We start from the raw sequence: 26,117 nt of genomic DNA on the forward strand, positions 1-26,117 counted from the left end.
CAAAACCTCCAGCTCTGCACTTCCGGGTCACAGCCTCCCTGCTCTCTCCACACCCCAACACCACGCCTCGGGCTGCTCTAGCCCTGACCAGATGGGGGCGCTGCACTGGCTGATTGCAGTGGGCTATAGATATCCTCTCTCTTCATGATAGGAAAGAGAGAGACAGTGAGACAGAGATAAAATGGTGTAGAGCTGGATGAACGCAGCCGGCCAAGCAGCATCAGAGGAGCAGTAAGGCTGACGTTTCGGGCCTAGACCCTTCTCGTCAGCTCTCCTGCTCCTCTGATGCAGCTTGGCCCGCTGTGTTCATCCAGCTCTACACCTTGGCATCTCAGATTCTGCAGCATCTGCAGTTCCCGCTATCTCTGAGATAGAGAGACAATTGGTTTTATATCACAGAATCATATAAGTGTTACAGTGCAGAAGGGGGCTGTTCAGACCATCTCATCTGCATCGGATCTCCAAATGATGACCGTTACTTCGTGCCAGTTGCCCACTTTATAACTGTAGTCATGCACATTATGTTCATCCAAATATCACCCATTGCCCTCTTGAATGCCTTAACTATACTTGCAGGCAGCGCATTCCATAATCTTACTACTCGTTGTGTGAAAATGCTTTTTAATGTCCCTCACATTTGTATTTTTTGGGCAGATCACTTTAAACTTGTGGCCTCTGTTTCTTGAAGTTCTGAAGAAGGGTAATGCCTGAAATGTTGACTGCTGCTTTCCTCCAGATGCTGCCTGGTCTGCTGTGTTCTTCCAGCCTCCTGTCTGTCTACCTTGGATTCCAGCTTGTGCTTGTTTTTATTTGTCCCTCTGTTTCTTGATTCTTTTAATGTCTCTTTATTAAATAGTTGTGGCAAGCTGGCTGAATAAATGAAGGTGACCAGTTGCTGCAGGCAAGGTCACCAAATAAGAATTACTACAACCTTTTATGATACTTCTAATTTACTCAAATTGAAAAAAAACTTCAGATCCGCCCAAAATAAAAATACATATTATCTCAATGAAATCAAAACATTAGAACATAGAACACAGAACAATACAGCGCAGAACAGGCCCTTCGGCCCTTGATGTTGCGCCGACCTGTGAACTAATCTAAGCCCCTCCCCCTACACTATCCCATCATTATCCATATGCTTATCCAAGGACTGGTGAAATGCCCCTAATGTGGCTGAGTTAACTAGATTGGCAGGCAGGGCGTTCTAGGCCCTTACCACTCTTTGAGTAAAGAACCTGCCTCTGACAACTGTCTTAAATCTATCACCCCTCAATTTGTAGCTATGCCCCCTTGTACAAGCTGAAGTCATCATCCTCGGAAAAAGACTCTCACTGTCCACCCTATCTAATCCTCTGATCATTTGTATGTCTCTATTAAATCCCCTTTTAGCCTCCTTCTCTCCAATGAGAACAGACCCAAGGCCCTCAGCCTTTCTTCATAGGGCCTGCGCTCCAGACCAGGCAACATCCTGGTAAATCTCCTCTGCACCTTTTCCAATGCTTCCACATCCTTCCTGTAATGGGGCGACCACAACTGCACACAATATTCCAAATTGTTACTGATGTCATCAACACATTGTAGTTATTTTTTAATTAATCTATTTAGGCGTATCATGGCATTTCTCTGGCCTTTTGGCCCACAGTTAGGGACACTACCACTGTGCCACAAGTCTCTCACAAGGCATTTTATACTTTGAGCTGCCCACTGTTCATGTTCATCAGGCGCAACCTTAGATACTACATACTCCTGCCACCAGGACCACCCGGACATGCAAAAGACCTTGAAAGAGATGAAGACAGGCAGACTCAATTCCTGCCAGAGATTTTACCAGTCTAAAACCTAGCTATGACTCCAGCTACCAGGGACTTAAATTCAGTAATTTACTCTGAAATCACTCCACCTCTTGAAATCTCTTTCTTCCTTGAAGGTGCTCCTTAAAATTAACTTTTTTTGGCTTTTGGCTATCCTTTCTAATATCACTTTATATAACCAGAAACCACATTTTGCCTTGTGCTGCAATATAAATTGTCATGGATGTTTTGTTGCATTAGAGGTATTCTATAAACATTGACCATATAAAATTGTGGACTGCTTACCTCCAATCCAAAGGGGCATCCCACCTCAGCAGCATTAGAAAGATTAATGTTTGTCGCCAATGGGCCTGTCGTCTCCAATATGCTTTTTATTGGATCATTACTGTATCAAAATTAAATGTGCAAACATGACACACCTTTAACAAATACAACTTTTATTAACTTGTATATTTTTAATGGCTTACTAATTTTATCTGCATCCCCCCTCTCAGTCACAATCCCCTTCATTTGTTCCGCAGTGTCACATTCAGCTGGGAGTCAACAGTGTCAAGAGTATAATTCTCAAGAATTGAGTTGTCTGAAAATCAAGACTATGAAATTATGAAGAGGTCACCTTCCATAGATACACTTAAAAGTTTGTGCATTTTCTGTCCAAAGCTAGTCAACAAAAACATTTTATATTGTATTATTACAAAACTAGATGTCATTTGATCTATAGTTTCTGTTCTTCCAGTTAAGTTAAATCAATTACTCCTTGAAACTGTTTCAAACATTCCAAACTCAAACCAGCTGTCTGATCTAGAACATCATACTTGTCATTACCATTGTCATAGCTATGAATAGGATGTCAGGGTCAAGAGCAACATATTAACGCAGCCTAGAAACTGCTAGTTACAAACAAAGAAAGCTCTGTGTTTCTAAACTGTATTGGACTTTGTTGCAAAATGTAAAAGGAAGCAAATAAACAAGGCAGTTCAGGTTAATATGATGACTGTCTTAAGACCTCGAAACAGATGTTATAAAAATATTGCCAACTTATTATTTCTTAGCAAAGCTGCTTCAATTTCTGCAGTTTACAAATTTACCAATATAATTTCTGTTCCGTTCAATAGCTTATATTTATTTTGTGGAGAGTGAATTCAGCTGCTAAATACTCTGAAATGTACTAAATAAGGAATGAACAATTAAAATGTAAATGAAGATCTTATTTTAGAATGCATTCTAGGTTATAAGTTGCAGGACAGTCTTGAATGGTCTGGCCTGGAAAGGTACATGGATCCTGATTTATTTGTCAAGTTAACATCATTAACAGAAATGTCTACAGATATTTGCACTTATGTTATGTCATTTATGTTGTGTGGAGAGACAGTTAGTGTTGAGGATGGAGAGAGGCTGCAAAAGGTCTTGGACAGCCTAAGAAAGAAGGCATGGAATACAATGTGGGAAAGTATGAGAACATGCACTTTTGTAGGAAGAATAGAGGCATAGACTATTTTCTAAATGGGGAATGTTTTAGGAAATCCGATGTACAAAGAGACAGAAGAGTCCTAGTTAAGGATTCTCTTAAGGTTAACATGCAGGGTCAGTTGGCAGTTGGGAGGGCAAATGCAATATTCACATTCGAGAGGGTTAGAATATACAAGCGGAGATTTATTGCCAAGGTGGTAAGGCTCTGGTGAGACCACATTTGGAATATTGTGAGCAGTTTTGGGTTCTGTATCCAAGGAAGAACGTGCCGGCCTTGGAGGGGTTCAGGGACTGATCCTGGGGATGAAGGACTTGTCTTATGGGGAGTGGTTGAGTATTTTTAGATATTTCTACGCAATTAACATCATCTGTAGGCTGAGAATTCTGCCCAGCAAATTGTAGTGTATTGCAAATTTTTATGAGGGAATTTGCATAGGAACGCCGCTACCATCTCTAAACTCTTCGCCATATCACACGTCATCCTGACTTGGATGACATTGTCGTTCCTTATCACTGACTGCTAAAAACATTAATCTTTGTCCTGACATAAGTTTATTTGTTTCTGGCCTTTTTCAGTCCCTGACTGCAGTCCCCACTTGATTTCCTTCCCTTCAATTTCGATATTATCAGTGACTTGACGACTTTGCATGAAATTTTTCATTTGTTGACAGGTCTGTACTCAATGGCGTTTACAAGGATGAGGGGGAATCTCACTGAAACTCACAGAATACTGAGGGGTCTGGATAGAGTGGATGTGGAGAAGATGCTTCCTTTAGTAGGAGAGGCTAAAACCTGAAGGTACAGCCTCAGAGTGAAAGGGCTACCCTTTAGAACTGAGATGAGGTGGAATTTCTTCAGCCAGAGAATGGTGAATCTATGGAACTCATTGTCACAGAAGGCTGTGGAAGCCAAGTTTCTGAGTGTATTTAAGACAGAGATAGCTTGGTTTTTGATTAGTAAGGAGATCAAAGGTTATGGAGAGAAGGCAGCAAAGTGGGGATGAGAAACTTAACAACCATGAACAAATAGCAGAGCAGACTCAATGGGCTGAATAGCCTAATCCTATCCTTGTATCTTATGGGCCTATTATTTCTCTGGAATGTCTCCAAATGCTTCATAGTGAATCAAGTGGTCACTGTGGTTACAAAGGCCAAAATGGAACAAATCTGAGAAAGTTAATGTTGGAAGAAATTGAATAGTAGTAACACTCTGATCATAGTCAGCATTTTCACTTCTTTAGTAATGCCTATCTGCCCTCCTATCTCAGACCCTCTGATCCCGAAACCAGTTTCCATGGCTTTATTCTGATTTTTCTTTACAATGGATGTGATTCCAGGTTAATTCTGTACCCCCATAACTGACGATTCCAACACTTTGCTGAATGGGCACCTGCGCTGCACCTTTTGTAGACTTCTCTTCATCGAACTCGGTTGGCAGTTTCCTAACACTGCACCAAGTCCCGCTCACATATCCTTGTGTTCAAATCTCCCCATGGCCTAGTCCATCCTGCCTCTAACTTTTCCAACCTGACAACTGACACTCTCTCTAAGCTGTACAGCCAGGTAGGCTGGTGAGCAGCAACCCATAATAAGCGCAATGAAACAAACAGACTGCACAAACCACCGGTCCTTTTAACACATGGGCAAAGCCAATGGCAGCAATCATGAAGGAAGTACATAATGTAATAACCAGACAAAGAAACAAATGGATGGAACATCATCTACGATCCTCTAAGAACCTCACATGCCTTCATTTCTGGCTTGCTGCACACCACTGATGTTTTTTCCATCATAACCGTCCTTTCAGCTGGTAGGGAGTCACGTATCTCAATTGGTTAGACAGCTGGTTTGTGATATCGGGTGATGTCCCCAAACATTAGGCTCAATTGCTGTACATTCTAAGGTTACCACGAAAGTATTTCCTTAACCTCTCCCCTCCCTGAGAAGTGGTGACTCTCTGCTTAAACCACCACTAGTAGTGTCTCCCTAATGAGAGTCGTCCGGGACTATGGTGAATTCACTTTTATCAGCTAGTCCTGTGCCCTAAGCTTCCCATCCATCTTTCTCTTTCCACAACCCCCCCCCAAAACCATTTTGATTATGCTTTCAATTGTTAAAATGCAGCTCTAAATTTAGCTGGTGCTGCAATGACGTTTCATTATGAGAGACTATTATTATTGCAGAAAGGGAAATGCTTTAAAACGAAGTGACTATGTGTTTTTCTACCACCCCCCTGCCCCAAGCTCTGGGATTGCACGGTCAGCGGACGTGCTGCTGATCTATTTTCGGGGTTGAGTAACCGGGTTCAGGGCAGGATCTGCGGTTAGCTCTTCCGGCTCTTCGCTTCATTCCCTTTTCCTTGGACGTTGGAGGGGAGGTGGGCAGCGCATGCTGCTGCCAATCACACAGGCTGCGCTCCACCGATTTCACCGACAGCGTGTGTGTGTTTTAAATTGCTGCGATTTTTGCGTTGCTGCGCTGATAGGATGCACCGGGTAACGCTGTCCTTCGCGAGGCCTTTGCTCCGAAAGAGGGAGGTGTTCTGCAGCTGGAGACTGTCTGCAGCCATGTCCAGTCTGCTCATCCAGCAGCCCGACTATGCCTGGCTTAAGGAGCTGGGTCTAAAGGAGGACAACCCCGGCGTTTTCAACGGGAGCTGGGGAGGGCGAGGAGAGGTGAGCAGCAGCAGAGGCAGAGAGAGAGACTGTCTCTGTATAATGGTGACAACGGCCCACTGCAAACAGGACTTCACCCAGAAAGTCTTTCCTCTTGCACTGCAAATTACAGAAGCAACCTTAGACTAACGTTCGGACTAATCTTTCTTTCTGACTTTCTTTCTTCCCCCGCCCCAGCTGCAGACTGTTATTCAATGTTTTTGGCTTTTGAGCAGTGGGTAGGGTCGGCGTTGTTGCTTTAGTCGGACGTTTGTAAGGTCAGTGTGTCCTGCCGTGTGCCTGGAATTTCACGCAGCCCGACAGAGACTGCAGTTTTCAGCGGCCAGACTTGCCAACTCTCTTCGAGGATTCGCTACCCAACTTCCTATCCAGCCAAAACCCTGCACCCGTTTGCAATACGTTTATAACAAAAGGGCTGCAAGAATCTGAAAAAGTTGTTTTCAAAGTAATCTGATTATTTTCATTCTGTTTTCTGTAATGTAAGGAAAATTAATTTAATTCCTCCTACAGGCCATGTCTAAAGTGCACAGTAGAACTACTAAATCCAGAGTTTAAGTATTAAATCCGATTCTAGTGATAGTTTGTGCCACTTTGGCACATTTGGTAACTCTCCTTTTGTCTAGGAATGGTTGCTGCTCCAAAGTTCCATTCCAGGATTTGACCATGTGGCCCAATAAGGACGACTGCAAAAGTAGGAGGTGGCTCTTAGATTAAGTGCCAAACCGATGCCTTCTAGCACCATTCCAAACTAATCAGAAGTAAGATTAGAAAATGGTTGAAATACTCAAATTCGGCAGGTTCATCCTCCAGATCAAGATCATTGATCTGAAACCTTACCACTTTCCTGTCTGCACATATACTGATGTCTAGACTCTTGTGGTCTTATTTCAGAACTCAAAACATTGCTGAAAGACCACATGAAATTGAAACTTATTTGGTCTTGCATTCTTCAGCACTGAAATGCAAGGAAACTAACTGTAGAAATAAAAGAACAATTTGTAGCGTGGAGATGTGGCAGAAATAGTAATCATAAGCTACCCAATCACACTCTTAGATTTTTGAAGTAAAATCATTAATTTGAATCCATCTAGTACATCCTGGATATGCCATGATTTTGTAGGGATAGATTGTACTGAGGTTTATTTTTCTTTGGGATTTTATCTCTGCGATTTCTCTTAAAAGGCTGTGGAGATCAGCTTGCAAACATCTTCCAGACAAGCGCTGTGAGAGAATCTGGCAGGAGCAGTAGATCAGTCGTAGATGTTAGCCAAATGGTATAAATGGACCATTTAAAAAAATATTTCCAGTCTCTGTGAAGATTGGGAACACTGAAATTGTTGAGGTGGCTGTGCACCTTGGTTTAGTCCCACGAGAAATGAAGGAACTTGCAAGGTCTTTTTAACTATCTTCCTTGGAAATAAGACGAGAATTTGTTCTGTTGAAATTTGTGTTAAAATATGCTTACTAAGTAACCCTACTATCTCATGGGACAGTCTGCCACATATGCCTAAAGTGCTGTGGAACGTGAATTGTGCTGTTTAGTTACGTGAAGATCCACAGCAGAAATCTTAACCCTGAGTAGGTGATGTTCTTGAATCAGGGGACAACTGATGGTAAGTTGATTTGTTCATCTTTTGTGATGTAATGGGTCTTTTTGTTTAAGTATGTGAAATGTTGTGACAACATTTGTTCAATTAATAACCACGAGTTTAAATTTAAGAGTTGCTCATCTCAACCAAAATTGTAACAACGTCTAGTTGTACACCTAGTTTCCCACACTATTCACTGAGAATTTTACAACCCAGGGTGTTTTTTTTTCATTACTCCAGCTTCCAAACTCTGTTACTTCGTAGTTCTTAGTAGCTGCCAGCACTTTACAAACTCGGATAATCCGTGGGCCTCTTTTTAGCCTTTTGTATTCTGTTAGATACAGCAGTTCCTCCTAATTTTGCTTTTGTAAATTTTTATATTTAATTCATTCTTGAATGAACAAATTATTATATGTGTAAACAAAAAACCATATTAGTGAGTTTTGAGAAGATTTGTAGCTCGGGTTGAGTTTCTGGATGTGAGTTTGCTCACTGAGCTGGAAGGTTAGTTTTCACATGTTTTGTCACCTTTTTTTTATTTGAAAAAATATACTTTATTCATAGAATGTACAAAAAAAAAATTTATACACCTACCCAGTCATGCAAGCCGCTCCAGGTTACCCAGGGGGGTACGTACACCAACTAAAGGCAAAAACAAAACAAAGAAAAAAAATCAAAGCAAAGAAAATACCCCGGCAGTTGTCTCCCCGCACAGTCCCTGTTGGCCCCCTGACCACTTGGGGAAGTTACTGGATAGTGCCCTTGTTTCTATTCCGGACGAGGGGTTTCATACGGTGGTCTTTCCCCACCGCGCCTTGGCGGTGGCTGCCCCAAGCTTTAGCGCGTCCCTCAGTACGTAGTCCTGGACCTTGGAGTGCGCCAGTCTGCAACATTCGGGCGGGGTCAGTTCTTTCAGCTGGCAGACCAGCAAGTTGCAGGCAGACCAAAGAGCGTCTTTCACCGCATTGATGGTCCTCCAGGCGCAGTTGATGTTGGTCTCGGTGTGTGTCCCGGGAAACAGCCTGTAGAGCACGGAGTCCTGTGTCACGGAGCTGCTCGGGATGAACCTCGACAAGTACCACTGCATCCCCCTCCAGACCTCCTGTGCATAGGCACACTCCAGAAGGAGGTGATAGACAGTCTCGTTTCCCCCCTGCAGCCGCCTCGAGGGCAGCGTGCGGTGGCGCAGAGATTCCGGGCATGCATAAAGGATTTCATTGGCAGAGCCCCTCTCACCGCCAGCCAAGCAGTGTCCTTGTGCTTGTTTGAAAGTTCTGGCGATGAGGCATTCTGCCAAACGACTTTGGCAGTCTGTGTGGGGAACCACACAACGGGACCCACCCTCTCCTTTTCCCGAAGGGTCTCGAGGATACTACGTGCTGACCACAGCTTGACGGCCTTGTGGTCAAAGGTGTTTCCCTTCAAAAATTTCTCCGCGAAGGGCAGGTGGTACGGGACGGTCCAACTACTCGGAGTGTTCCGCGGCAACGAGGCCAGGCCCATCCTTCGCAACACCGGGGACAGGTAGAACCTCAGTAAGTAGTGACACTTGGTGTTTGCGTACTGAGGATCTACGCACAGCTTGATGCAGCTGCACACAAAGGTAGCCATCAGGGCGAGGGTGGCGTTCGGTACGACTTTCCCCCTTCTTCCAGGTCTTTGTACATGGTCCCCCTGCGGACCCGGTCCATCCTCGACCCCCAAATGAAGTGGAAGATGGCCCAGGTGACCGCAGTGGCGCAGGTCCAGGGAATAGGCCAGGCCTGCGCCACATACAACAGTACCGAAAGCCCCTCGCACCTGACAACCAGGTTCTTACCCGCGATGGAGGGGGACCGGTGTGTCCACCTGCCCAGCTGCTGCTTCAGATTGGTGATACGCTCCTCCCAAGTCTCAGTGCACGCCCCAGCTCCACTGAACCAAACACCCAGCACCTTCAGGTAGTCTGCCCTGACAGTGAAGGGTTGAAGGAGCGGTCGTCCGAGTTCCCAAAGAACACGGCATCGCTCTTACCCCTATTGACTTTGGCACCCGGGGCCAGTTCAAACTGGCCGCACATGTCCAACAGCCTACTCTCCGACCGACAGAAGATGGCGACATCGTCCATGTACAGGGAGGTCTTGACATGAAGGCCTCCACTGCCTGGCATAGTCACGCCATTCAGGCTCACGTCCTTCCTGATGGATGCGGCGAAGGGCTCCATACAGCACACGAACAAGGCAGGAGAGAGCGGGCAGCCCTGGCTGACTCCAGATCTGACGGGAAAACTGTCCGATTCCCACCCGTTGCTCGAGACTGCACCGACGATGTTGGTGTAGAGCAGCCGGATCCAGTTGTGGATGCCCTTCCGGAACCCCAATTTGGAGAGGACGTCCCTCATGTAAGCATGAGAGACCCTGTAGAAGGCCTTCTCCTGGTCGAGGCTGACGAGGCAGGTGTCCACCTGCCTGTCCTGCACATAGGCGATTGTATCCCTGATGAGTGATCTTCGTGCCCGGCACAGCACAGTTTTGGTCAGGATGAATCACCGACTCCAGGACAGACCTGACCCGGTTGGCTATGACCTTGGCCAGGATTTTGTAGTCCATGTTCAATAGTGAAATGGGACACCAATTCTTAATTAAGGGTGCTGATGCCCTTCCTCATGGACTTGCACATTTCCCCTGCCCGAAGCGCACTATCGTACACCTCCAGCAGGTCCTGGCTGACCAGGTCCCACAGAGCGGAATACAGCTCGACCGGTAAGCCGTCCCTCCCGGGAGGCTTATTCCTCTCCAAGGACTTGAGGGCTGTGGTCAGCTCGACCAGGGATATCGACCGGTCCAGCCACTCCCTCATGCCGTCGTCTAAGACCTCCGTGATAGACGACAGGAACGACTCAGAGGCCGTGCTGTCCGTGGGCTTCGCGTCGTACAGTCCGGCATAGAAGGATCTGCTGATCCTCAACATGTCGGGCCGAGACGATGTCACCGAGCCGTTGTCCTCCTTCAGCCGGCTAAGCGCAGAGCTCTCTTGGTGCACCTTCTGAAAGAAGAAACGCGAGCACGTCTCGACCTGCTCCACGGACCGGACCCTGGACCGGAAGATTATCTTGGAGGCCTCCGCGGCGAAGAGCGAGGCTTGCTGGCCCCTCAGCTCACGGAGGCCCTCCGTGACATCGACCCCCATCGACTGCAGAAGGAGCAGGTTCTGCATCCTTTTCTGGAGTCGCGACTGCTTTCCCCACCTCTCTCTCGCCTTCCGAACACTCTTGAGGACAAAGAAGCTCTTGATGTTCTCCTTCACTGTCTCCCACCAGTCGCCCGGAGACTCAGAGGGGTTTCATGGTTCTCCAACCGGCGTACTCCCTCTTAAGCTCCTTGACGTTCTCTGGGGTCAACAGAGCCGTGTTGAGCTTCCACATCCCCTTTGCGGCCTGCTGGTTGTCCTGTAAGTGACAGTGGGCCAGCAGGAGGCAATGGTCAGAGAAGAACACTGGCTCGACGCCGGTGGACCTGACCGTGAATGCCCGTGACACAAACAGGAAGTCAATCCTTGAGCGGATAGCTCCATCTGGCCGCGACCAGGTATATCTCCGCTGCGCTCCATCTGCAGGGGTGCTGAAGACGTCGAGCAGCTTGGCGTCCTTCACCGTGCCCATCAGGAATCTGGACGTGACGTCCAGTTAACTCCCCCCACCCCTGTCCCAACGCCGGATCTTCCATCTGCATCAATGATGCAGTTGAAGTCTCCGCCGAGGATGCCCGGCCTGGACGTAGCCAGCAAGGGTGGAAGCCGCTGCAGGATGGCCAACCGCTCACTCCATACCACTGGGGCGTACACGTTGATCCGCCTCAGGGGAGCGTTCCTGTAGGTGACGTCAGCCACTAGGATGCACCCCCCCCCCCCCCCCCCCCCCACCTCCTGAACTTGAGAGATGGTGAAGTTGCGCCCCCGCAGCAGAATGGCCAGGCCTGAGGCGCGACAGTCATTACCCCCCGACCAGATTCAAGGCCTACAGGTCCAGGCGCCCGACCGTTTCCCGTACTTGCTGAGGTGTGGTATCCCGCACTCCTACAGGAACAGGAGCTCCGCCTTGACGGTGGTCAGGTAGGCCAATGTGGACACACAGCTTGCGGTGGACTTGACACCCGCAACGCGTATCCCCATTGTGGGCAGAGACCGCAGTACCCTCCCCGAGTCCAAGGTCCAGCCACTCCATCTGTCCCTTCATGCCCATTGCCTGGGCGAACTGCTGGATGCTGTCCGGGCTCAGGAAACCGTCCGTGCTGCCTTCCGGGTGGCATCCTCCCATCGGGGGTACGGAGGCAGGAGAGTCCGGCTCTGGGTCAGGTCGGGGGCACGCTGTTTCCTGCTTCCCGCCTGCAGGTTTCAGGGGGCCTTCCAGGGCCCCAGCGGCACGTGGCTGCGTGTCGGCGGGAACCTCGGGACACCTCCCGTCGACTGGAAGTGGGGTGCTGCTTTCCTTCTCAGTGGAAGTCTTCAGCTTCTGCTTTGGGCGGGCCTCCTCCGAATCCCTCTCGTCAGAGGAGCTGTTATAGCCCCCCTGTAGCTGCCTCTTCCAGCCTGTGGTTGTGGAGCTGGGGCCCTCCGGCGCGCCTTCCTCCTCCCCTTCTGGACCGTCGTCCACTCCCCTGGGTCACCTGTCGCCTCCTCCATCGACTCCGGGTTGTCGGGGGGGAGCGGAGCCTGCAGGGGCGCTTTGCTGGCCTCGGGTCCATCCTGCAGGGCTGGTCCCTCCTGCACGACCTGGCCCTCCTGCACAGTAGGGGGCTCCTTGCAGGGGCCTGGTGCCTTCCTCTCCTCCGAGGGGGCTTGCCCTGCATTGCCCCTGCCGTGACCTGGGTGTAGGTGGTCCCCCGCCGCAGGCATGCCCTATAGAGGTGGCCCGCTTCCCCGCAAAGGTTGCAGCTTTTTTCTTGTGGGCAATCCTTTGCAAGGTGTCCCCCCTCCCTGCAATTCCTGCAGATGGTGGCTTTGCAGTCGGCCGCCACGTGCCCTGACCTACCACAGGCATGGCAGACTTTAGGTTGCCCTGCGTAGGTCAGGTAGCCCTTGCTCCCGCCGATCGCGAAGCTGGACGGTGGGTGTATGATGTTCCCGTCTGCGCCCATCCTCAGCATCACCCTGACCTGCCTCTTACTGGTCCAGATCCCGAAGGGGTCCATTATGTTGGTCATCAGCTGCTGGCACATGTGCGTTGTACATGTGTATAGTGACCATACGGCTCCTCTGCACTGGCAACACGAACAACAGAATGGCGGTCAGTAGAGAGGGGGCCCTCACCTCCTTTTTCCTAGAAAACCTCCAGAAAGCGCACACAAAGCTTGGTGCTTCTGAAGGTTACATCGTAGGAACCTCCTCCAGTAAATGTCCGCAGCAGCGAACCCACTACAGTCCAATAGGACCCTCTTCACGAAGAAGGTGTGGTCCACAGGTGCACCTTCATCCACTTTCTTCACGGAAGCACGGATGGTGTTCCGGACCCCCTGACCCAGGGCATGAGCACTTGCCGCAGCCATCGTTGCAGGTTGGCTGCTCCCCTGAACCAGCGTTAGGCCGAAGCCAGCATTAAGATCCACCGGTTGCAAGGGCGCACAGCCAACCCGACGTTTTCCTTCCACCTCCAACACAGTCACGCTCTCCTCCTCTCGGTCCACAAAAGAGTGGGTCTTTATTTTGGTCAGGTCTGTCCTGGAGTCGGTGATTCACCCTGACCAAACCTGTGCTGTGCCGGGCAGGAAGATTGCTGAGAGCCTCGCGCTCATCAGGGATACGATCGCCTACGTACAGGACAGGTGGGCGGACACCTGCCTCGTCACCCTGGACCAGGACAAGGCCTTCGACAGGGTCTCTCATGCTTACATGAGGGACGTCCTCTCCAAAGGGCGTGACTATCCCTGGCAGCGGAGGCCTTCATGTCAAGACCTCCCTGTACATGGACGATGTCGCCGTCTTCTGCACCGATTGTCGGTCGGTGAGTAGGCTGTTGGACATCTGCGGCCAGTTTGAACTGGCCTCGGGTGCCAAAGTCAATAGGGGTAAGAGCGAGGCCATGTTCTTTGGGAAGTGGGACGACCGCTCCGTCATCCCCTTCACCGTCAGGACAGACTACCTGAAGGTGCTGGGTGTTTGGTTCGGTGGAGCTGGGGCGTGCACTAAGACTTGGGAGGAGCGTATCACCAAATTGAAGCAGAAGCTGGGCAGGTGAACACTCCAGTCCCCCTCCATCGTGGGTAAGAACCTGGTTGTCAGGTGCGAGGGGCTTTCGGTACTGTTGTATGTGGCGCAGGCCTGGCCTATTCCCTGGACCTGCGCCACTGCGGTCACCTGGGCCATCTTCCACTTCATTTGGGGGTCGAGGATGGACCGGGTCCGCAGGGACACGATGTACAAAGACCTGGAAAATGGGGGAAAGGACGCACCGAACGCCACCCTCGCCCGGATGGCTACCTTTGTGTGCGGCTGCATCAAGCTGTGCGTAGATCTTCAGTGCGCAAACACCAAGTGTCACTACTTACTGAGGTTCTACCTGTCCCCAGTGTTGCAAAGGATGGGCCTGGCCTCGTTGCCGCAGAATGCTCCGAGTCATTGGACCGTCCAGTACCATCTGTCCTTCGTGGAGGAATTTTTGAAGGGAAACACCTTTGATCACAAGGCCGTCAGGCAGTGGTCAGCACGTTGTGTCCTCAAGACCCTTTGGGAAAAGGAGAGGGTGGATCCCGTTGTGTGGTTCCCCACGCAGACTGCCAAAGTCGTTTGGCAGAATGCCTCATCGCCAGAACTTTCAAACAAGCACAAGGACATTGCTTGGCTGGCGGTGAGAGGGGCTCTGCCAGTGAAATCCTTTATGCATGCCCGGAATCTCTGTGTCACAGCACGCTGCCCTTGAGGCGGCTGTGGCGGTGGTGGGGGAGAAACGAGACTGTCTGTCTATCACCTCCTTCTGGAGTGTGCCTATGCACAGGAGGTCTGGAGGGGGATGAAGTGGTACTTGTCGAGGTTCATCCCGAGCAGCTCCGTGACACAGGACTCCGTGCTCTACAGGCTGTTTCCCGGGACGCACACTGAGACCAACATCAACTGCGCCTGGAGGACCATCAATGGGGTGAAAGACGCTCTTTGGTCTGCCTGCAACTTGCTGGTCTGCCAGCTGAAAGAACTGACCCCGGCCGAGTGTTGCAGACGGGCGCACTCCAAGGTCCAGGACTACGTGCTGAGGGACGTGCTAAAGCTTGGGGCAGCCGCCGCCAAGGCGCGGTGGGGAAAGACCACCGTGTGAAACCCCTCGTCCAGAATAGAAAAAAGGGCCCTATTTGTTAACTGGGCCCAGCTGGCACCTTTCCCCGTTGTCCCCCTGACCAGTTGGGGCTGTGCGGGGAGACATCTGCCGGGGTATTTTCTTTGCTTTGTTTCTTTTTCTTCTTTGCTTTGTTTTTGCCTGTAGTTGGTGTACGTACCCCCTGGGTAACCCAGAGCGGCTTGCATGACTGGGTAGGTGTATAATTTTTTTTTGTACATTCTATGAATAAAGTATATTTTTTCAGCTTCAGTTCAGTGAGCAAACTCACATCCAGAAAAGCCATATTTCCACATCTGTGTTGCAGTCTGTAATAATGACCCACTTTTTTATAGCTGCCAAATCTGGTAACCATGTATTTATTGTCTTCCTTGTTTTATGTTGCATAATCATGTGGCTACATACCTGACAACACCACATCCATTAATATTTCTCACAGGTTTCCTTGCAGCAATTCAGTAAGTGCTGTTTAAAATTCATACAAATAGCACCCTCTGCATCCTTTTTATGAATATAGTTGATTTCCTGAAGTAACTCATTTTGAATAATTTGCAAAAGGCAACTTGTGCTCCACTAAATGTGACTGGACAACAAGGTGGCTGACAAGGTGTGGGGGAGTGTGAGATTGTTCATTTTAGTTGTAAGGACAAAAATAAAGAATGTATCCTAAAATGAATTAAACTTCTAAATATTGATATTCAGAGAGACAAGGAACACAGAAAACTGACATTCAATAGCAGCAAACCTGTTGATATGCACATTCATTGACCTACATTCACCATTTTACTTTCATCTCGTCTGAAACTATCTCCCAAAGCATTTCTGTCTTCCTAGCTTTTTTTGAAAGGTTGCTCAAAACCCCTTGCCTAACTCTTTTTTTTTATTAGTACTTCTTTTCTGTTTGAATTGTTTAGGAGTGATTATTACGTTAGAGATGGACTTTGATTCAATGACTTTGACTATCAAAGACTGTATCGATTCAGTTGTTCTATTCTGCTTTATTTGTAGGTTGTTACCTCCTACTGCCCTGCAAACAATGAACCAATAGCCAGAGTAAGACAGGTGATGATTTTTTTTAATTATTCAGACTTGAAACTTGATGCTATTAAATTATTGATGTTGTATTCAGATGCAATGTCAGATAGTGGTGATGTAAATTTGTTTTGGCTATATTGCAGGCTACTTTGGAAGATTATGAAGAGACTGTACGAAAGGCAAAAGAAGCATGGAAAATATGGGCTGATGTAAGCTTTATCTTCGAAAAAGAGATCGGGAGTAGATCATGATGCCTGTTACTTCTTTCTGCTAATGTTCAGTAGTACCTCTATCATCAAAATCCCTTACTGGCAGCATCCTGGGAATTGTTATTGACCAGAAACCTGGCTAGATCACTTCTGTTTTGAAGTCTATAACAACTTTTAAAAAAAACTCAAGCTTCCTCTTGATCTGAGGTGGGCCCTGCTTGAGTACCATCAAGTTCATAATTGAGGAGTTTGAAGTGCTGTCATCCTTATTATCCATCCATGGTCTCAGCCTGTCCTATCTCTCAAACTTCCTATTTTTCTTTGGTTTTATATTTTGGGACCCCTTTGTGACCTCACAGTTTAGTCCATCATTCACTGCCAGTGTGTTCAGTCATCTTGCCCTACCCTATTCACCTGTTCGTCGTCTTAAATTTATATTTTAAATTAATCTGTCACATATCTTTCTTGATGGTAATACTTTACCCAATCATTTTTTTCCCTTTTAAATTAGAGATTCCGCAGCATGAATGGTTATCTGACAATGACAATTTTGATTTGTTAATTGCTTGGAAATAATTACATTAAACTTTAGAAATAAGTTTTTCCATCCCTGGATTGTTGTAGTAACTGATGCTCTAAATGCCTAATGTTAGCTCATAAAGTGAGAGCTGGCACAGTCAATATCATAATACTTAATATTATTGGTTGTTGAGCTTTGGCTACTTTTTAAAATGAAAGTTCATTGTAGCTTGCAGTTATTTTGGCCCTCTTCCTGAGGTGCCCCAGAGATTGAGTTGTCTGTTTGCTTATCTAGCCTGTTCCCATATTCTGCCTATAATAGGTAATTTGGGTTTCCACTTGCGTTAGCACTTGATTGGCATGTTTAGGCTGTCAATCTGACATGGGAGTTCGCAGTGTACATTTGTAGCTCATCTCTTTTGGTTCACATCAGCTCATTTCACACAAGTTGAAGAAGAAATTTCCTGGTCTGTTAACTCAGCTTCTTAAATTGGGGAAGCTGACTTGTATTTGATTGCTACATTTTTTTTTAATAGGTTGGATTAACAAGTAGGCAGTTTAGTCTGACAAGCTGTCAATGAACAGTTCGACAATTGACCACAGAGCAATGTAACCTGAAGGAGAGCAGAGTTGGACTTAGACACTACAGTGGAACAATCTGTAAACTGATTGCCATTCTTGTGCTTTCAAGTGAAACATTTTGTTTTTGTACTGGAAGGTTCTGTGGAGGAAATTTGCTGATCAGGTGTTATTGATAATCTGGTATTTCTCTGTTTTACATATCAAGAATTCAAGTTAAAAAGAAGTACTTAAAAAAACCCAACTCAAACAGCAAGGTCTTATGCTTGCTTAACTGTTGACGTTTCTGTTGCTGTTTAGTGAAATTATGTGAAACAACTCTGAAAATCTGAATCTATTGACAAGACTATTCTAGCAGATTAGTCATCTTGAACTGTGGCATATAAATCGACCCCTACTTTTTCATTGCCAAAAATCATACTTTGGCATATTTCTGGCATAGAAATTGCCTCCCTGCCCTCAGACTTGTTTTCAGCTCCAAATGCTGTTCCTGCATTTGTAATTGGCCTCAGTTTTTCACCCCAGAAAAGGCTAATTTCACTTCTCAAGTAAGTCAGCATATTGGATCAAGCAAGTGATAACAGCTGTTTTGCAAGGGAGATGGCTTATGCCATATAGATGGTGAACAGGTTTTGGGAGTGTCAGGAGGTGAGTCATTTGCTGCGGGATTTGTGTCCACTGACCTGCTCTTGGATTATTTATTTGCATGGAATTTTACAGTATGAAAACAAATTGCCATTCTTATGGAACAGTCAAGTGGAACAGTCAGTCTACAGATAGACGCTACAGTTGTACAAAGTCCAACTTTGTTCTCCTACAGGTTAGATTGTTGTATGGACACTATTTATATGGCCAGTTTCTTCTCAATGTTAATCCCCAGGATGTTAGAACATAGAACATAGAACAGTACAGCACAGAACAGGCCCTTCAGCCCACAATGTTGTGCCGACCATTGATCCTCATGTATGCACCCTCAAATTTCTGTGACCATACGCATGTCCAGCAGTCTCTTAAATGACCCCAATGACCTTGCTTCCACAACTGCTGCTGGCAACGCATTCCATGCTCTCACAACTCTCTGCGTAAAGAACCTGCCTCTGACATCCCCTCTATACTTTCCACCAACCAGCTTAAAACTATGACCCCTCGTGCTAGCCATTTCTGCCCTGGGAAATAGTCTCTGGCTATCAACTCTATCTATGCCTCTCATTATCTTGTAAACCTCAATTAGGTCCCCTCTCCTCCTCCTTTTCTCCAATGAAAAGAGACCGAGCTCAGTCAACCTCTCTTCATAAGATAAGCCCTCCAGTCCAGGCAGCATCCTGGTAAACCTCCTCTGAACCCTCTCCAAAGCATCCACATCTTTCCTATAATAGGGCGCCCAGAACTGGACACAGTATTCCAAGTGCGGTCTAACCAAAGTTTTATAGAGCTGCAACAAGATCTCACGACTCTTAAACTCAATCCCCCTGTTAATGAAAGCCAAAACACCATATGCTTTCTTAACAACCCTGTCCACTTGGGTGGCCATTTTAAGGGATCTATGTATCTGCACACCAAGATCCCTCTGTTCCTCCACGCTGCCAAGAATCCTATCCTTAATCCTGTACTCAGCTTTCAAATTCGACCTTCCAAAATGCATCACCTCGCATTTATCCAGGTTGAACTCCATCTGCCACCTCTCAGCCCATCTCTGCATCCTGTCAATGTCCTGCTGCAGCCTATAACAGCCGTCTCTACTGTCAACGACACCTCCGACCTTTGAGTCGTCTGCAAACTTGCTGACCCATCCTTCAATCCCCTCATCCAAGTCATTAATAAAAATTACAAACAGTAGAGGCCCAAGGACAGAGCCCTGTGGAACCCACTCACCGCTGTTGATAGTGGGTGAGTCAGCAATGGTATTGCCATTGAATGTCAAAGCGTGATTTTCAAAGAGAGTCTCCGTTGTTGGAGATGGTGATTGCCCGTCGCCTTTGTGGTATGAAAGCTGCTCGCCAGTTATCAACCCCAGAAGGGATATTGTCCAGCTGTTGCTACATTTGTTGGTGAAATGCTTTAGTATCTGAGGTGGTGAATGGTGCAGAATATTGTGTAATCATGGGCGAACGTCCTCACCCCTGACCTTAGGTTGGAGGGAAGGTGATTGATGAAGTAGCTGAAGATGGTTGGGATGAGGACACTACCCAAAAGAACTCCTGCAGAGATGTCCTAAGGCTAAGAAAACTGACTTCCAGCAGCCACAGCCATCTTCCTATGTGCCAGGCATGACTCCAACCAGTGGGGACTCCTCCCCGATTCCCATTGACTTCGGTTTTGCTAGAGTCCTTGATGTCTCACAGTCAAGACAATTACACTGGAGTTCAGAGGTAGTAAGAACTAGCCTCAGAGATGACACAGTAGACGATGGCCGAGTGGTATTATCGCAGGATTGCTGATCCAGAGATCCAGATGATGTTGTGGGGACCTAGGTTGGCGTCCCGCCAGTGTGGGTGGTGGAATTTAAATTCAATAACTATCTTGAATTAAGAATCTAATGATGACCGAGTCCATTGCTGGTTTTGGAAAAAACCCATCTGGTTCGCTAATGATCTTTAGCGAAAGAAGCTGTCATCCTTACCTGTTCTGGCCTATATATGACTCCAGACCCACGGCAATGTGGTTGACTCTTAACTGCCTTCAGTGCAATAAATGCTGCCTTGCCAGCGATGCCCTCATTTTGTGAGTGAATAAAGAAAAAAAATCATAGGAGTACCCATTAGGTCACATTGACAACATAGATGAAATGTCTGTGAAGTTCTATATACAGAGATCCCGTGAAGAATGAGAAAGTTTTGAAAATAGTTGTGGTAAAAGTCACAGAGCATGAGAAGTCTAGATTCACAGTGGCTTTAGTCACTGTAGCCAACAGAATGAAAGTAGAACCTGTGGCAATTTTCAAACGTAAATCCATGTGTTCATTATCCGGCCAAATCTAACTTTAACAGCAAAATACACTTATTGCGATAAGACAAAGTATTATATGTCTTTGCAACAAACGTTTTTTTTTTAAAAGTGTCTGCCAATTTAATCACGAATTACTCTCATGAGGGACTGGATTATGATAGCCAAGATTTTCCAGTTAATTGCAAGGAAGGTGTTAATTCTCTTCAAGCTGTAATTTAAACATGGGTTCAAGAATAAGTGATCTGATAAATTTGTAGTTGATATCTTCTCAAGGTTTGAGTTTAGATCTTGGTAGTCCTACAATTGTTTGTACTACTTACCGTTCCTGATGAAACCAACTCTGACTTTTGAAATAGGAACTGAATTGTGCCAGGAAATAACAAAGTGTGGAGCTGGATGAACTCAGCAGGCCAAGCAGCATCTTAGGAGCAAAAAAGCTGACGGTTTGAATGAAGAAGGGTCTTGGCCCGCAACATCAGCTTTTGTGCTCCTGAGATGCTGCTATCTCGGATTCTCCAGCATCTGCGGTTCCCATTATCTCTGTGCCAGGAAATACCCAGTGTAGGACCACTAAGTACATTGCCAATAAATATTTGAGATGATGGGGGTAGGAGTACCATCTTTGTCTGTTGGGGCTGTTCCCAGCAAAGATATGGTGATCACTCTTGAATATTTTGTTTAAATATGTTTGGAGTAGCAGTTTGGAGGCCATTAGAAAAATAAGCAGAATCAAGTTGTTAGTTCAATGTACTCGGGCTATATAAGCTGTTTTTGTAATTCCATCAGTTCTATTGCATAGAGTGAATATTTATTTTCAGTCTTTAACTGATCTTCATCTTATTCACTGAGCTCATGGCTGTTTAAAATTGGAAAATTAAATCCAGAAGCTAGTCAATTTTTTAAAACAAGACTTTTTTTTTAAAATCTTGTCCAGATTCCAGCACCAAAACGAGGAGAAATTGTGAGACAAATTGGAGATGCTTTGAGAAAGAAACTTAAAGTACTGGGCAATCTGGTATGTATTATTGGGTGGAGATTTTTTATGTTTGATGTTGAGAGAAAGCATGGATTGTGTGAATTATTTTTCATCAGTTAACTAATTTTTTTTTGCCATTAAAATTAATACTGCAATGTTGCCATGTCAGTTTGTGCAAAAGTCTCGCATCCAACAAATATTTTGTCATTTCAGTGAATTCTGTAAATTCCAAATGCCTTTTGAAAGTACAAAGTAATTTATTCTATATGCTATGACCTCTGTTAAAAATTCCATTACCTTAAATAGATTGGCTGAAAAGAGCTGCTCACATATTACTTTCAGAGATTTATTTACGTAAATAATGTTTATAAAGTTATTTACTTAAATAAAGTCCTAAAATAATTTAGATAAATTAATAATTGATTTCTTACTGGCTTTCTAAATCCTTGCATTGGCGTTAGTACCTGATATCAACTTCTCTCTGTTGCCCTGGAGCAGGATTTCTTCTGTTTTCTCTTTGATCGGGTCCCTGGATGATGTGTGTATCTTGCTAACCTCTTTTAACCATCACAATGCTAAATCGTAATTGCAAAACAATATTTTCTTTTTAAAGAAAGCAATTCATTGGCATGGCATTTGATATTTGCAAGCAATTGCAATCACTGTTTTGATTCTAGAGCCTTTAAATGAGTATAATTATTATGGCAGATTATTAAACAAACATTTGATTTGATTTATTGTACCTAAGCACAGTAAAAATCTTTGTTTTGCAAGTAGTACAGGCAGATCATAGCAAACAAGGTCATAGAGATTAAAGATAACGCAGCGTGGAACTGGAGGAGCACAGTGGGCCAGGCAGCATCAGCGGAGCAGGAAAATTGATGTTTCGAGTCAGGTCCCTTCTTCAGAAATGAGGTGGGGGAGGGAAACTCGGAAATAAAGGGGTGGGGCAGGGGAAGGTAAGTGGGATGGTGATAGATAAATGCAGGCAGGCAGTGGTGGGGATTGGTCAGTGAGGTGGGAGGCATGGATAGCTGAGAGAGAAGATGGACAGGTTTGTCAGGTCAAGGAGGTGGGGATGAGATGGAGGGTTGGTCATTTGATGAGGATTATGGAGGTCATAGCCACTGGGCAGTATTCATTAAGGCACACTGCATGTGATTTTTCTTTTAGGTACTGGGATGGTGGTGGTCTTCTTGAAGCAGATGGGGACTTCAGCTTGTAGGAGGGAAAGGTTGAAGATGCCAGTGAATACCTTGGCTAGCTGGTCCACAAGATCTAAGTTCATGGCTGGCGACACCGTCCAGGCTATTGCTTTCCTTGGGTTGATTCCCAGGAAGTCTGATCTGATGCCTGAAGTGGTGACAGGGAATAGGGGTGTCTGGGGCTGTCATGGCATGTGTTACCACGCTGGTGGTATTCTGCTCAAACTGAGCACAGAAAGCACTGAGCGTGTCCAGGGAGGGATGTGCCAGTGCCTGCTATCTTGCTTTGCTTCATTCTGTGTTCTGTTATGTGGCCGTGGCCTTGCCACAGGTGGTGGGTATCCATTTTGTTGGCTTGGGCCTGCAACATAGTTTGGGACAGCCTCTTGGCAACTCTGATGGCTTTACGGAGCAGTTCTCTAAGTTTGTTGCATTGCATGAAGTGTATATGTAAATTGTTGAGGTAAAGTTGAACTTCTTACATTCATGGATCACAAAACCATTTGAATATTCCTATTATGTGCTTGGCAGACTTACTGCCTGAACAGCCGCTTCATGTTCTGTTTGTTTCTTATTTGTAACTAATTTAGGTTGATTGCATAAATCAGGATCACTGAGAGTAATAAAACTGAAAATGTCAGCGATATTCAGCAGGGTCTAGCAGTAACTGAGGAGAGAGAGAAAAACGGAGTTAAAGAAAATTAACAGTGGCATAGAGAATAACAAACCTGTTGAATATTTCCAGCATTTTCTATTTCTTTCACAGCATTCGCAGCTTTATGGTCCCATACTTTGGTAATAGAGTATTTATTTTTCTTCTCTGCTCAAACTGTTAAATTCCTTGCTGGAGTTTGACCTCCCAGATACCTTGACCTCATGACCCTAATTAGTAGGTGAATTTTGAAACAGCAGTCAGTAGCTTTTGGAAATGGGACTAATTCTTTTATATATTATTGTCGTTGCAGGAAATGGAGCTGTGAGTGAAATAATTGCTAGGTCACAGACAGAGATTTTGTTTTGGTACAGACTCCAACATGTTAAAATTTGCAATTTTATTTGTTAAGCTCCAGTGGCAAGGACACAGTTGCAGTAAAGTATTTGTTTGAAATTGGCCCCATTTAACATTATTTCACTTTAATGTTGGTTTATTTTTAGGACCTGTTTGAGTTCTGTCATCATTTAACATTGTTGTGTACATTCATCATTTGACACTGGGACCCTGCTGGCTCATGCTGTGGAAACTCAGGGACTATGGGCCAAAGTTTTTTTTAATATGAGGAAACAGGCCTTGCCTGCCTTTATTGTCTTCCCACCTCTAGGTGGTGCCACTCCCACCCCAAAAGAAAATGTTGCTTCTGTCCTACCCCACACTGCCTTGTGGCATTGCCAACTGGCTTCGCACTTCCATTTCCCCTCCCCACCTGTACCCGCTCAAATCCCACACCTTTGCTGTACTCTCCCACAACTTTCCTGCCCAGTGGTGATGTCGCTCTCTGCCTTGTCACCGATCCTCTGTTAGTACCTTAAGCACCGCAGTCTATGATCAGCTATTTCTCTTGCTTTGGACAACAGGCTGACCTGTGCTGTGACTTCATGAAAACTGACGTAAAAGATGGCAGCCTGTCTTAAGTAATGCATGATTCAGGTCACGTAACTATGAAAAGCCAGGAGACATATGGTACAGACTAAATTTCTATCCTATACATCCCTATCCTTTAATGCAATATAACAAAATAATAATTGCATGCATTATCATGTGCATTGACTTGCTCAGTATGCGTACTACCATTCTCTTGTATTAGCGTTGCATTATTGTACTTCTGTAGGATATGTTTCATGGTCAATTGTTTAGTCCACTGCAGCATCTCCAAATCTCTCATATATTTTGTGTTACATGTTCAAACTCCTGAACCTGCTCTGGCTCAGATGACTGATGTTTGCTTGTCATCTATGATCTAGAACTCCAGAGCTTCATTCCTGTTACTACATTGAGCTTACTTGAGTATGATGTCGTCACATAACCTCAACTTTACTTTTCAAGGGATTTGTTTTGGGATTGCCATGTACTGTGGTTTGGCTTGTATTTTGTCCAATGCCAGTACAATTGCACTTCAATCTCAGAAGTAATTCGTATGTGGTAGTGCATTTGCGTAACATGCTTATTGTCAAAATGTTATTACCAAAATTATAGCAAGGAATAGCTTAGACTATGTCATATCTCACCCTGACTTGGAAATATATCACCATTCCTTCACTGTCACTGGGTCAAAATCATGACACTCCCTCCTTAATCTCATCTTCACCAGATAAACTAATGTGGATCGAGAAGTCAACTTACTGTCAGGCATGCTCAAATCCTATGAAAGAATAAAGAAAAACATTGATTGTAATTGGCTTCATTTGCAATTTGGCTTAATTTATTTTCTCTTTTTCACATCTGATTTAACTTAACACCAGTTGTGGAAGCTGGAGAATGTATGATCAATATTGGATTCTAATATGAAGTGACACTTTTGCATCGATATTTCGAGATGGTAGGCTTACAGCAGCAATTGATATTGATACCTTCTGAATTTGATGGTACATTGGGATGCATTTAAGTTTCTAATACTGATTTTTTAAAAAAAATTTGTTTTTTTTAAGGTTTCTTTGGAGATGGGGAAAATTTCAGTCGAGGGTGTCGGAGAGGTGCAGGAATATATTGATATCTGTGACTATGCGGTTGGACTGTCTCGAATGTTTGGAGGGCCTGTGCTACCATCTGAACGTAAGCGAAGCTTTTCCGACTCTTCTTAATGCTGAGTACATTTATTTTGTATTTGATTTAATACAGTGGAATGAAATCTGCATTTTAGACAACGGGGAAGTGATTTACCATAATCCTAGACAAACAGACAAGACTGAGAGAGTAATAACCGTTTCACTACAGTTGCATTTTTAGTTAAATATCCTATGTTGTTTGACATCAGCACCACCTATATGATCATGGTTGTTGATGAAGCTGTTTTCTATAGCCTTTCCTGTGTCTAACCATTGTTCAAGGGCATCTAATGTTTGAATACAGGTATCAAGCTTGGTTTTCCTGTAAGAATTGCAATTTTTTTTGCAGTTACCTTTCTATCTGGAAGGTTGTATGTTTAAAAAAAAACTGGTAGTATTTGCACAAGAGATAATGGGAACTGTAGATGCTGGAGAATCCGAGATAACTGTCCCTAAGACAGTATTTGCACAAACTGTGGCAACATGCAAAATATTTGCATTTGATAATTAAGACTGCATTTATTGATATGTCATAATGTAATTATCATAATCACTCAATGCCCAAGAGTGCCTTAAAAATATTACATACAGATAGAATCCCGACAGTATAGAAACCGGCCCTTTGGGCCAACAAGTCCACACTGAACCTCAGAGCATCCCACCCAGACCCATGCCCCTATAACCTATCTAATCTTCACATCCCTGAACACCATATTGGGCAATTTAGCGTCGCCAACCCACCTAACGTGCATGTCTTTGGACTGTGGGAGCAAACCGGAGCCCCTGGAGGAGACCCACGCAGACACGGGGACAATGTCCAAACTCTACACAGTCACCCGAGGCTGGAATCAAACCCGGGTCCCTGGCACTGTGAGGCATTAGTGCTAACCACTGAGCCACTGTGCTGCCCCAAAGGAGATATTGAGAGATCTGGGAGAGACTAATAATCCAGAAACCTAGGCTAAACTCTGAGGATACGGGTTCAAATTTCACCATGGCAACCTGAATTTAAATTAAGAAGTGTGGAATTGAAATCTAGTT

The 26,117-nt window shown here is 45.5% G+C and overlaps 1 protein-coding gene across 1 annotated transcript in view; it reads left to right on the forward strand.

Moving 5' to 3' along the window:
* Nucleotides 1–5,579: 5,579 nt before the first annotated feature.
* Nucleotides 5,580–26,117, forward strand: part of aldh7a1 (aldehyde dehydrogenase 7 family, member A1) — a 54,867-nt gene continuing 34,329 nt past the window's right edge. Inside the window, exons 1-5 of the mRNA XM_048526973.2 lie at nucleotides 5,580–5,958; nucleotides 15,856–15,909; nucleotides 16,026–16,091; nucleotides 21,070–21,150; nucleotides 24,960–25,083. Of these exons, the coding sequence (XP_048382930.1) occupies nucleotides 5,770–5,958; nucleotides 15,856–15,909; nucleotides 16,026–16,091; nucleotides 21,070–21,150; nucleotides 24,960–25,083 (514 nt within the window). The 5' untranslated portion in view covers nucleotides 5,580–5,769. The remainder of the gene's footprint in view (nucleotides 5,959–15,855; nucleotides 15,910–16,025; nucleotides 16,092–21,069; nucleotides 21,151–24,959; nucleotides 25,084–26,117) is intronic.

Source organism: Stegostoma tigrinum, chromosome 3 (assembly GCF_030684315.1).
Source record: "Stegostoma tigrinum isolate sSteTig4 chromosome 3, sSteTig4.hap1, whole genome shotgun sequence".
NCBI classification, from domain to species: domain Eukaryota; kingdom Metazoa; phylum Chordata; class Chondrichthyes; order Orectolobiformes; family Stegostomatidae; genus Stegostoma; species Stegostoma tigrinum.